General features: G+C 64.6%; 4 protein-coding genes across 4 annotated transcripts; 3 read left to right on the top strand and 1 right to left on the bottom strand.

Annotated features, from left to right (window-relative positions):
- Positions 1-3,910: 3,910 nt before the first annotated feature.
- EMIHUDRAFT_456703 (hypothetical protein) lies at positions 3,911-5,646 on the top strand (the record flags this gene model as incomplete). The annotated part of the gene is made up of 4 exons (XM_005782133.1): positions 3,911-4,067; positions 4,155-4,307; positions 4,458-4,628; positions 5,070-5,646. 4 exons carry the CDS (start codon positions 3,911-3,913, stop codon positions 5,393-5,395), a joined length of 807 nt encoding a protein of 268 aa, XP_005782190.1. The 3' UTR covers positions 5,396-5,646.
- A 21-nt stretch (positions 5,647-5,667) lies between these two features.
- On the top strand, positions 5,668-6,318 carry EMIHUDRAFT_233472 (hypothetical protein; the record flags this gene model as incomplete). The annotated part of the gene is made up of 2 exons (XM_005782132.1): positions 5,668-5,706; positions 5,872-6,318. 2 exons carry the CDS (start codon positions 5,668-5,670, stop codon positions 6,316-6,318), a joined length of 486 nt encoding a protein of 161 aa, XP_005782189.1.
- Positions 6,319-8,122: 1,804 nt separating this feature from the next.
- On the bottom strand, positions 8,123-9,040 carry EMIHUDRAFT_113551 (hypothetical protein; the record flags this gene model as incomplete). Its single annotated transcript, XM_005782131.1, has 1 exon — positions 8,123-9,040. The coding sequence occupies one exon, from the start codon at positions 9,038-9,040 to the stop codon at positions 8,123-8,125; it is 918 nt and encodes a 305-aa protein (XP_005782188.1).
- A 2,171-nt stretch (positions 9,041-11,211) lies between these two features.
- On the top strand, positions 11,212-11,433 carry EMIHUDRAFT_72748 (hypothetical protein; the record flags this gene model as incomplete). The annotated part of the gene is made up of 1 exon (XM_005782130.1): positions 11,212-11,433. A coding segment is annotated over one exon (222 nt), but the record flags the coding sequence as incomplete, so codon positions are not given.
- Positions 11,434-12,212: the final 779 nt, after the last annotated feature.

The raw sequence follows: 12,212 nt of genomic DNA, 5'->3' as shown, positions 1-12,212 counted from the left end.
AGTGTCGGTGTCGTCAACCATGCAGTTCGGCCTCCTCCTAGCGCGGTTCTGTAGCATATTGATGAAAAAAGAGACAGAATTGGAGTGTGAGTGTTAGAGAATTGGCGAGAAACTGCGAAGAGAGATCTAGGAAGAGGCAGACGCCCAAGTCTGTGGGCGACGGCTAGCACCACACTCCTCTCCTTAAAATCCCTGTGTGGTGGCCGAGTGTCTGGGCTGAGTGTCTGTTTTCTTTCTTCTTTTGTTTACTAGGCACAGGACTGGCGCGCACTGGCACTAACACAGGTACACCACGGGAGCCGCCTAAGCGACTCCTGTGAGGACGGCGAGGCACTTAGCTCCGGGCCGAAGGATTCTTAACCTTCCTTGCAAATTCGCCGAGCCGCAGGTAGAGCTCTCGTCCTGTCGTCCACGGCTTTGACCCAGGGCCGGTGGGCTCTGGTCCATCGCGAAGCGCCCACATCGCACATGCGCCCCTAACAAGAGTATCTTGCAGTCTCTGTCGCCGCAGGCGCATGAATTGACGAAGGCGGACGAGATTGGAAGCTGGGTGACGCCCCAACGCATGCAACAGCAGGAACCGACATGACTGAAAATAAAAAACCCGCGAAGTGTTGACAACATGACTCATGAGAACCAGGCCGTTCACACTCTAGCCGCATACATGCTCCGCCACACTAGACATAAAGGTTTACATAGTAGAGTCCATATTTCGCTGGAACTCGGCGACCTACTAAATCTCGGCGGCCGTCTCTAGTTCCTCGCTGCTAATCTGTCCTCAGGCAATGCAGCCGTGAGTCGCGCGAGGGTTAGCCCACCGTGAGGTCGACGCGGCGGGCCCACGCGACCGCGACACAAAGAACGACCACCGAGCAAAGCAGGGCCAGTCGAACAACCAGCCACGGCAGAGCTGCCTGCACACAGTCGCCTGCGTCTATGCGGGTTGCATCGTATTCATTGCAAGCAGAGTTTGCGAATAGGCTTGCAGTGATATCGGGAACGGAGTAGAGCGGCCACATCAGCATAACGGCGAGCGGGTTGTGCAAAAAGGCAGGAAAATAGTAACGATTCGCCGGATTGAGCCACCCAGCTGCAACGAAGAGTGTCATCGTGCAGTACCCGTCGCCAGCCATATGTACGAGCGCACGCCACTTTGACCGCTGTGAGAGGACGGACTGCTCGCGCAGGAGCGGCCATATACCGCCCATAACGAAACAGCAGAGGAAGATACAGCACCCAAAAGCTTCGAGCAGGTTTTTGCACGAAAGTGATCTGTATGGAGATACCCAATCCGGCCCAAAGGTGACCATGAACGACTCCGGCTCGAGGTTGACGGCGACCACGGCAACCCCGAGCACCGCCGCATACAACCTGTTGAATAGCCACTTCAGGAAGCGCTGCGGGCACGCGTGACCAGATTCCTCCGCAACAAGAGCCTCGATTGCGGCACCCAACTCCTGACGCTCCTCATTAGGCAGAAGAAACTGTGCGAGGAGGTCGTCAGTGAAGGTGGTGAATGTGATTGCGAGCCCATCTAGCAGGAATTCGGTGCACGTCTCATCGTTGAAAAGGAGGGCGCACGTTGCACTGACGAGGCAGAACGGCAGGGCAAACATGCGCATCCGAATGTGAACCCAGGCCAAGCAGCGTATCCACAGGGGAAGCTCTCCTCCGATAGCACGTACGGCTCGCGTGCGGTGGCGGAGCAACCGCTTCTCCAGTGCAGCCTCATCCCAGTCCTCGACGAGTGGCATCAACACAAGCAAGACGACGAAGACGATGACGACGTAGTGCGCCGCGGCGAGTCGGCTCTGGCGCTCGACGAGGTGGTCACAACGAAATGGTAGGATGTCGTTGGCATCACAGTAGGCCGCAGCGTCGCGAAACCACTGCTCGCCGGTGAGGTCCTCAGCGCCACTGTGAGCGAACCAGCCGGCGCCAACCGCGAAGCTGGCATTCGACCAAACGTCGACTAGCTGACTCTCCATTCTCACTGGCACGGCAAGCGCTTGGCTATGCCCACGGTTTACGGCCACGGAATTTCCCGACGCGTTCTCTGACGTCCAGTAGCAGTCGAAACAAAAGCCTGGCGCCTTCTCGTGCCGCCACGGCTGCCGCGTGACCGGCTCCCCATAGACCGGAGAAAAGTCTTTGGGGCCGCAGTACGCTCCGGCCGGGCAGTGTTCGTGCTTCGAACAGCGTGGGGATGCAGCCTCGTAGGCAACCATGTACACCATCGCTGACTGAGCGTACATGAGAAGGATGGACAGCAGCAGCGGGATAGCTGCTGTGAGGGTGGCGTCTGGATCGGTGGCCTTGACAAATGCCCAGGCGTGTATGCCTCCCACAGAAGGGTTCGTGCGAGCGAGAGGCCGCTGGTGGATGCGTGTTGCGAAACGCGAGACCTCGAGATCGACAGCACTTGCTGTCGATTGCTCGCAGCGCACGATCGCATCGCCGGTGCTCGCGTCGACCTTGGCTGGGGACGCCAAAAACGACCACCACCGTGAAGGCATGTCCGTGAGCATCGGAGCAACTCAGCAGCGTCTTTGACAGAGGAAAAGCGCAGCCCGCCTCATTGCTGGCAGGGGGGGGACCCCGGGGGGAAGCGAAGAGATTTTCTTGTAAGGCCAGGTAGGCCCATAGACACCTCACTAGACCCCACATACGGTCTCGTCCGTGCCTCGCAGGCCGGTGAGATTGCTAGAGGTGGAGCACGCTGCTCTAGCCTAACATATCAATTCCTGTCGTCTGTTGTTTGCTGGTTGTTTGACTTGTGCCCTTGTTTGTGCCCTTGGCACCGTGGAGTGCTGGGGGGGGCGACAGGGAGGATGTGGCCCTGAGTTATGTGTACGGCGACTCAGGGTGTGTGGCAGCCAGCTGGCTGTGTGTCTTGTGAGCTTGCTTGTGTCTGTGTGTCGCTCGTGCGTGTCGTCATCATCTGTCTAGCGTCCACCCATACCGCGTTGGTGTCCAGTCCGAGCCTGGCTGTTCTTCACCTTACTACCTACCTACCTGGGCCCTAATCAATCCACCCCGAAAAATGGGGTCGTCGGTCATGCGCAGCTCAAGCGCGCTGTCGCTGCCCGAGTTGCGGTCACGTCCCCGAAATCTTCGCCGGCCCCGCCAGCTCGACCAACTCGACCGCGGAGAGGCTGGGCTTGGCCGGCGGCGCGACGCGTGGCCTGTGCTGCGGCCATCTCGGACGTTGAACTAGTTCTCGAGGTTCTCGAGGTGGATATCCTTTGGCCGCGTTGGGTAGCGAGGATTGGTGTAACCCGAGCCACGGAGGCGTGTTTTCTGACGGCCGACCGTCAGTGCACGGAGTTGCCCCTTCTCCGACTGCCCCGGCTAGTTCCCGAGGTCGTCGGGTGTAGCCGTGAACACGCGGTGTGAACGAGCTCGGCAGAGAGATCGTCTCATCTCTTGAGCGAGAACGCGATCTCGCTACAGCGCAGTGCAGCGGCACAAGTCGAGCTGTGAACACGCGGTGTGAACGAGCTCGGCAGGGCCTCATCTCTTGAGCGAGAGATTGCGATCTCGCTATAGTGCCATGCGGCGGCACAGGTCGAGCTGTGAACACGCGGTGTGAACAAGCTCGGCAGGGAGATTGTCTCATCTCTTGAACGAATTGGAAGATCATCATTCGGAGCTAACAGGTGAGGGCCGTGGCCCAAAGTGACCCACCCACGTCACACACTCTGACCTGTCTGATCCTAGGGTATGATGTTGTGAGAGTCGACTCCAGTCGTCCCGACGTGTGATGAGCCTCCAACAATTACAAAAGAAGTTAGGACCTCAGACCCCCTATCTGGCTAGGAGCCGGAACCCTGGGGGGGGATATACCCGGGTAGCGTGCCGGCTTCTGACGGCTTCAGGTGGCCTGCACGCCAAAAGCACGCCGCCATTAATGATTGCTCTGTCCGCCACCCTTCTCGGCGTCGTTCGCCACGATCCGAGAGAGCGGGTGGCGCTCCCCGAACGTGTGGTGCTCGCAGCAAGCAGCGGAGCGCTGCAAACTCTCGACCTCGAGCTGTCGTGGGACCCTCGGCTTGCTTTTGCCCATGGTGCGCCACCCTTCGCTCACATCAGCCCGCGCTCCACGTCAGCCCACGCTCACCGCGCGAACTCTGCTCGCCGCCCGCGACCGGCAGATGCAGAGGGCTACCAGCTCCTCCACCACGCGGCCGACAAGGTGCGGCCCGAAATCTGCCGCTTGCTCCTGGCGCGCGGGGCCGATGTCGACGCAAGGACTGCCGACACCGGCCTCACGCCTCTCATCTTCGCGGTGAACCGTCTCGACGTTGGTCTCGTGGAGACCTTCATCGAGGCGGGCGCGGATCTGGATATGCAGGACAAGGTTCTCGGGGCCAGCGCGCTGATGATCGCCGCTGATGGCGGACATCACGCGCTTGTCGAGCGACTGCTTGCCGGCGGCGCCCGCAGGGGCGTGCTAGACAAACGGGGCAGGCAAGCTATCGACTACGCGCGCGAGAATGGGCACCGCGACCTCGCCGCCTTCCTCGACAAGGGGGACAGCGCTAGCTACTCCACCTGGTTTCTCACCGCCGCAGTGCTCGCCGCGTCGTTTGCTGCGGCGAGGCTGCCCCTGGCTGCCGCGGCGCCGGGTGCGATGCTCCTCGCAAGGACCAGGGGCCGCTCTGTGGCCACTGCCCCGCGCCGAGGGCAGAGGCAACGCCGCCGGTCCGCTGCTGCCGCCGCTGCCGCTGCTACGGCGGCTGCGGCTGCCGCGGGAGAGGAGGCTGTCGCGGGCAGCGGGCCGAGCGCCGTCGCTGTAGGGAGGACGGGCGCGGGCGCGGCGGCGGCGGCGGCGGCGTGTTCGGAGGCGGCCAGCGTAACGGGCGGGCAACGCCGCCGGCACCTGCATTCAGCCTTGGCGTGGTGCGCTCGTCTCGTGGCGCTGCGGACTGCGAGGGATGCAGGAGCAGCGGTTGCGACCGAGGCCAGAAGCTCTGGCCCCGCCGCCACCTCCTCGCACACCTCCTCCTCCTCCTCGCACGCCGCTGCGTCGCACGCGCCGGCGGCGGAGTCCTCGTTAGCCGCGGCAGGCGTCGGCTGCTTGCCGCACGAGTCGGCCCCCGCGCCAGAGGCCACCCTCCCACTAGAGGCGGCTCCTCCAGCTGCCGCCGCCCACGCTGTGCCGCTGCAGCAGCAGCAGGATGAGAAGCAAGCAGCTTCGCTCCAAGCCGTGCCGCTGGGGGCCGCCGCCGATGCCCTCCAACAACCGGAGTGCATCGTCTGCTGGGACGCGCCAGCGACGCACATCTTTGTCCCGTGCGGACACCAGTGCGTGTGCGAGCGGTGCGGCGCCAAGCTTGAGAGGTGTCCCAAGTGCCGCGTCGTGCCGACGGCGATGATGCGAGTATTCCACTAAGGAGGAGCTGGCGAGCGGGCTTCGCAGGCTTGCGAGGGGGAGCGCTGAAGGCGCAGACAACGAAGCCGCACGACAACACGACTCAGCATACGTGCATGTCTGGCCCGGGAAGGGTCCGGGGGGGTCGTGAGCGAGGGATTGTCACACCATGTACAATGTGCCATACGTGTACCAGGACCATCTGTGTTTACCAGCCTGTCCGTGTACCAGTGTGTGTGACCGAGCATACCGGTGTGTGCGCGGAGCAAGAGCAAATCAACACAACCGTTCAAATGCTGACGCCGCAAGTCGTTGCCGCCGGGTGCCACAAAGTGCGCCTGCATAGTGGATTGCTCAGCAGCACAAGCATCCACGGAGCCAGCGAGCGCCGAGCGACATTGCCTTGACTGAGCCGGACCGCGACATGTCGGCGGTCATGGGTCAAACTTGTATATAAGAAGTGGCCCCGCGAGCTGGGAAGGGATCCCTGGGAATAGGACCGCCGCAAGGCTGCGAGGCGAGCGGAGCGGGAGGCGGCAGAGCTAGCGGGTGCGGCAGAGCGAGTGGCGCTGCGCGAGGATGCGGAGCTAGCAGAGGCGCTGCGCCGGTCAGAGGTGGATGCAGAGGAGGAGGCGCTGGCGCGTCGGGTGTCGCGGTGCGAGGCGGCAGTGAGCAGCGAGTCGACCGGCGGCGGCGGGGAGTTGCCGCGGCGTGTCGAGCGGCTGGAGGCGAGCCTCGGCGCGGCGACCGAGGGCAGCCTCGAGGAGCGGGTCGGCGCCATCGAGCGCTTGATCGGGCCAGAGGTGGGAGAGGCGGCGGAGCAGCATCTGCCAGTCGCCGAGCCGTTTGCTGCCGTCTCACTAGCGGACGCCGGCCTCGACACGGGGCGGCCAGCTGGCCCTGTTCACGCGCGCGTGAGACATGCAGACAGGGTTGCCAGGTGAGAGCGAATGGCGCGGTTCACGCCTCGCACAACACACACAGAGAGAGAGAGATGCGCTCTGCATGGTGGGACATGCCCTGTTCAAAATCTCCCGCTCGCGCCTCGCCCTCGCCGTAGAAGCTAGGTATGGGGGATTCTGCGGATGGAGGGGTTCTCGTCGTCGGAGGGAGGGAGGGGACAGACAGAGAGAGGCCGGAGGAAGGAGCTAGGAGTGTGGGGGGGAGAGGAGCTGAGGAGTGAGGACTAGGCTCTATAGAGAGGGCGAAGGGGAGAATGAGAGGCGTCAAAATGCTGGCGCACCGCCTTATTTCGATTGCTCTTTGAGTGACCGACATGAGTGCCACACATCTCTCCTCGCACCTCATCACCCACAACCATCCACATTCACCAGCACCCACCCTCCTCACCTCGCGTCGGTGTTACTTAACCGATAACCCGCAGCGCGCAGCAGGGTGCCTTTTGTGGCGGGAGGAGCCGCTTAAAAGCCGCCCGGGCTGCCGTAGGTGTTCTTGTTTTTGTCAAAGAACGTTGTCTCCTTCTCCTGCTCCGTGACTGGCTCGTCTGACGCCTAACGAATGAAAACACCTCGTGTACTAGTGTGCACGAGTGGCCTGCGAGGGATCTCGGACCTGCGAGGGGTCCGTTGCGTCGCCGTCGTCTTTAATGCCGTCGATCCACCCTTTGAACTGGTCGACGGCTCGCGACTGGAGCGTCACGCCAGCCACCTCGCGATTGTATCGATCCGTGCCGGCCTCACCGGTCGAGATTAGAATGGCGAGCGGGAATGACAGGCATGCCAGCGCGGCGACAGGGAGTACCCAATCCGGAGCACAGACTGCTCCTGGCTCGCAGGCGGCCTTCGCCAGCACCAAGGAGACTCGCAGCGACGCGTCGACCGTGAGCGGGGCAACGGTGGGTGAGAGAAGCACGACCATTCTGGCGAGTTTTATGACACCCCTCTCGCACCGCTTGCCCGCCAAAAGAATTTTACAAACAACTCCCTCGAACGACAAAAGAATTTTACAAAGAAACTCCCTCGCACGACACTAGGCACGGGACTGGCGCGCACTGGCACTAACACAGGCAAAAGAATGTAAACAACACAACTCTCTCTCACAGCAGACAGAGTCGCGGTGCTCCTCAAATACCGCTCAAACGCCCACGATGTTGTGGAGGGGACATATGCTGATGATCCTGGCCCGATTGGTTCGCTCAGAAAGCTTCTGGGCGGTCGTTAAGGTTCGCTCCCCGCACAACCGCCCGGAAGTATGGTACCCTAGACCCGCCACCGCGGTCTCCTGATCCATCTCGGCTTCTCGGATCGCCTTCTCCCGTTGTCTTGCTCTGTCTGCTGCCGGCACGAACCTCACCGGGCTGCCTCGTGCCCTTCCAGCTTCCTGGCAAGATCCGCGCCGGGGGAGGCCGATCCACAGGTGCAGCCCCGGCTCGGGGTGCGCTCACCTGTTGCGACGGCTGCCCCCCCCCTCGCCGCCGCCCCTTCTCTTTGAGTCTCCTCTTCTCACGGACCACAGGGGCTGCACAACAAAAGCGCGAAAAGCACACAAACACCCCCCCTGTCCCTGCATGGCGTGGCACAGGCGCGTCCTCATCGTCATCCCCTCCTCCGCTCCCCCTTCCACCCGCTCAGAAATCCGTTCTAGGATGGCGCTAACCACCTCCTCAGCCACCTTCGTAGCCGCAGGTCCGTCTTCCACGTTCCGGCTTCACGTGGAACAGTGTGCGAAATTTACCGCCGCACCCATGACAGGCCTACGATGACTCCAGCCACTGTGTCTGTCTGTCGTTTACGCAGCCGCGGCGGCGGCGGCCGCCTCATCAAGCTCCGCGCGTCGCGCCCGCTCCGCGAGCTCGAGGATCGCGGCCGTGCCGTCGACGTGCCGCATCGCGTCGCGGATCTCTGTCTGCTCGCGCTCGAGACAGGTGACGCTGCCTCCAGACATGTCGGTCCACAGGGTCATCCCCGACGCGCGCACCGACTCCTCCACCGCGACCGAGCCGGAGAGGCACGCGGCGATCGCGAGCGCCAGGTCGGCCGCCGGCACAGGCGGTGCGAGCCGCGTGCTTGTGGTGTAGTCGGGCCCAAAGGAGCGGATCTCGCCGATGAAGTCGTTGATTGCGTTCAGCCCCCGCCCGAGCCCGCCGTTGAGCGTCTTGATGCGCGGGTCGTCAGCCCGCCGCGCGACGGCCGAAGGTCCAAAGTAGGTGAATTCTGCTCCAAAGGCATCGCGTGCGGCCAGGGCGGCGGCGCGCTTGCCCGAGTACAGGCCGGGATTCGGACCGCCAAAGCCGCGCTCAGAGTCGGAGCTGACGCCGACGAACGCAAAGCGGCGCACTCCCGCCGCCTTTGCCGCCGCAACCACCTTGAGGTTCGGCTCCGAGTTCTCTCTCCACTGCCGGATGCTCTTATCGGACCACGCCCACCCGTTCCAGGCCTCCGCCGAGGCGTGCTGGAGGTCGCCCGAGCCAATGCAGGACACAACGCCGTCCACACCGCCCTCGAGCACCTTGGCGGCGGCGCCATCCTCGGCAGCATCGGCGCGCTGCCAGTCAACCTGCGAGACCCAGGACTCGCCCAGCAGCGGCTGCGACTCTGCACGCAGGCCGCCTCTCGAGATGGACGTCACTGCGCAACCGCACGCAAGCAGCGCTTTGCACGTGTGGCTTCCGACGAGCCCGGTGCCTCCGAAGACGACCACGCGCATATCGATTCGGAAAGTCGCGGATCTGTGCTGCCCGCTCAGTCGGCTATCGACCCCCGTCGAAGGTGTCCTTCGCGTGGCTGGCGAACGCTTGTGTTTCTTCTTCGTGTGTGTGTGTGTGCACACACACACACTTTCTTCTTCCGAGTGGCCTGGACAATCAATCAATCAATCCTGGACAGTGCTAAAGTGCTGGCCCCTTACAGATCTGTGCTATCCGCGCCGCCGGAGGACGTGCCGCCTGCGCCTGCGCCGCCGGCTGCCGCCGCCTCCCTCGCCGTGCCGGGCGGGTGCACGGAGTGCGCGCCAGTCCCGTGCCCAGTGTTGTGCGAGGGGTAGTTGTAAATTCTTCTTCGCTGCTCCCCCCCCCGGAATGAGAAATGAGCGGCGCCATCAGCCCGACCGTGCCCGACGACCTGGCCAAGGGCGACCTGACCTCGCTGCGCGCCCTCCTCGCCGGGCAGACGCGCGGCCCGGCGCTCACGGCCCTGCTCGACGCGCGGCTCGAGGCGCAGAACCATTTCACGCTGCTGATTATCGCTGCTGAGCACGGGCAGGCCGACGCCGTGCGGCTGCTGCTGGAGAGCGGCGCGAGTGTGGGGGCGACGACGGGCCGTGGCTCCACCGCGCTGGCCATCGCGTGCCAGGAGGGCCAGCTCGAGTGCGTGCGGCTGCTTCTCGGCGCCAACGCTGACGCCGACCAAGCCAGGGATGACGGCGCCACGCCGCTGTTCACCGCGTGCCAGAAGGGCCAGCTCGAGTGCGTGCGGCTGCTTGTCGGCGCCAGCGCGGCGGTCAACCAAGCCAAGAACAACGGGGCCACGCCGCTGTACGTCGCGTGCGAGAAGGGCCACGCCGACATCGTCCAGCTGCTCCTCAAGGCCAGCGCGGCGGTCAGCCAAGCCACAGGCCGCGGCTTCACGCCGCTGCACATCGCGTGCCAGGAGGGCCAGCTCGAGTGCGTGCGGCTGGTTCTCGAGGCCAGCGCGGCGGTCAACCAAGCCAACGGTGGCGGCGCCACGCCGCTGTACATGGCGTGCCAGAACGGCCAGCTCGAGTGCGTCCGGCTGCTTCTCGCTGCTTGCGCGGCGGTCAACCAGGCCGATGACGACGGCACCACGCCGCTGTACGTCGCGTGCTTCAAGGGCCATGTCGAGATCTGCCGGCTGCTCCTCGGCGCCAGCGCGGCGGTCGACCAAGCCAAGAATGACGGCACCGCGCCGCTGTACGTCGCGTGCCAGAAGGGCCAGCTCGAGTGCGTGCGGCTGCTCCTCGCTGCCAACGCTGCGGTCGACCAAGCCAAGGACAGTGGCGCCACGCCGCTGTACATCGCGTGCGAGAAGGGCCACGCCGACATCGTCCAGCTGCTCCTCGAGGCTGGTGCGGCGATCAACCAAGCCAAGGACGACGGCGCAACGCCGCTGCACATCGCGTGCCAGGAGGGCCAGCTCGAGTGCGTGCGGCTGGTTCTCGAGGCCAGCGCGGCGGTCAACCAAGCCAAGGGTGGCGGCGCCACGCCGCTGTTCATGGCGTGCCAGAACGGCCGCCTCGAGTGCGTCCGGCTGCTTCTCGGCGCCCGCGCTGCGGTCGACCAAGCCAGGGACGACGGCGTCACGCCGCTGCACACCGCGTGCCACGAGGGCCACTCCGCCGTCGTGCTCTGCCTGCTGCGGGCGGGCGCAGACACGGCGGCGCGCACCTTGGACGGGCATACGGCGCTGCAGCTGGCCAAGGAGAAGGGCCACACCGAGTGCGAGCGCGCCTTTGAGGCGGCGGCGAGGGAGGCGAAGAGAGCGGAGATTGAGGCGAAGGTGGAGAGGGCAGTGGCCGAGAGAGCGGCGGCCGAGAGGGTGGAGGCCGAGAGGGCGGCCGAGGAGGCTGCGGCGGCGCTGCTGGCGGAGGAGGAGTCGGAGAAGTGCGCCGAGGACAAGAAGAAGGCCAAGAAGAGGGGCAAGAAGAAGAAGCAGGGCGGCGGGGGCGGCGGGGGCGGCGCTGGGCCGTCGCAAGAGGCCGAGGCCCCGGCAGAGGAGGCGTCGGGGGAGGTGGTGGCGGCGGCGGAGGAGGCGGAGCTTGCGGCGGCGCTCGAGGAGAGCGCGAGGCTGGAGGAGGAGAGGCGGGCGGCGGAGGCGCAAGGGCCGTCGTCGGCCGCAGAGGCGCCGGCTCCGAGGGAGGAGGAGCCGCCGGCCGACTTCATCTGCCCGATCACGACCGAGCTCATGAGTGACCCGGTGATGGCGGCGGACGGGCATTCGTACGAGCGGTCGGCGATCGAGCGCTGGCTCGCGACCAAGTCGACGAGCCCGATGACGGGCGAGGCGCTCGTGCACACCTTCCTCGCCCCCAACCACATGGTGCGCCGGCAGATCCGTGAGTGGGAAGAGGCGAACGCATGCTGAACCTGAAGAGCGCAGCGCTTGCGCCGCCCGCCCCAGGCCGGTCGCTTGAACATCGGCGCGCCGCTCCCAATGGCGTCTGGGGGGTCGTGGAGAGTACAGAGAGAGCCTCAAATATTGCTAATTATACTTTTTTGGAGTACACGACAGAAGACTACACACGCGTTGTCGAGTGAGCCGTTGATATCTCGCTCAAACCTCTCTATCTTTCCCCTCGCTCGGCACCTCTCTCGATGTATCGCGCGTCCCTTTCGCGCCGCACCCCGGCGCGCGCCTCCTCAGGCGGCACGACCCGCAGCAGCGCCCAGAGGGGCGCGGCTCACCCGTCGTTCTCGCGGTCGCTGGGGCTGGTGGTCCTGCTGTCGTTCGGGGCATGCGCCGCGTCGTCGCCTTCTTGGATGACGACGGAGGCCATCGCCGCGACGCCGAGCATCGCAACCTCGGGTGGGGAGGGGAGGGGGTGGTTGGTTCGGGCAGAGGGGTGGGAGGGGCGTGGGCGGGCAGGGCGGCGCTGCGCTGGCGAGGGGAGGGGGGGGGGGGGGGGTGCCGCCTGGGGTGCGGCCTGGGGTGCGGCCTGGCTGCTGTGGCCAGGAAGTGCCGCCCGAAAAAAAGGGGGGGGGGGGGGGGGTAACCCCAAAACTCCCCCAACCCGAAGGGGGTGTGGAAAAAAAAAAGGCCCCTTAATGAAAACACCAACGGCCCCCTCCCCCTGGGGTTTGGGGTGGGGTGGTTCCCGTCCCCTCCCGGTCTAAAAAAATCTTTTGACCCCCCAAAAAAAAAAG

Source organism: Emiliania huxleyi (assembly GCF_000372725.1).
Source record: "Emiliania huxleyi CCMP1516 chromosome Unknown EMIHUscaffold_192, whole genome shotgun sequence".
NCBI lineage: Eukaryota > Haptophyta > Isochrysidales > Noelaerhabdaceae > Emiliania > Emiliania huxleyi.
This window is presented reverse-complemented; position numbering and strand designations above follow the sequence as displayed.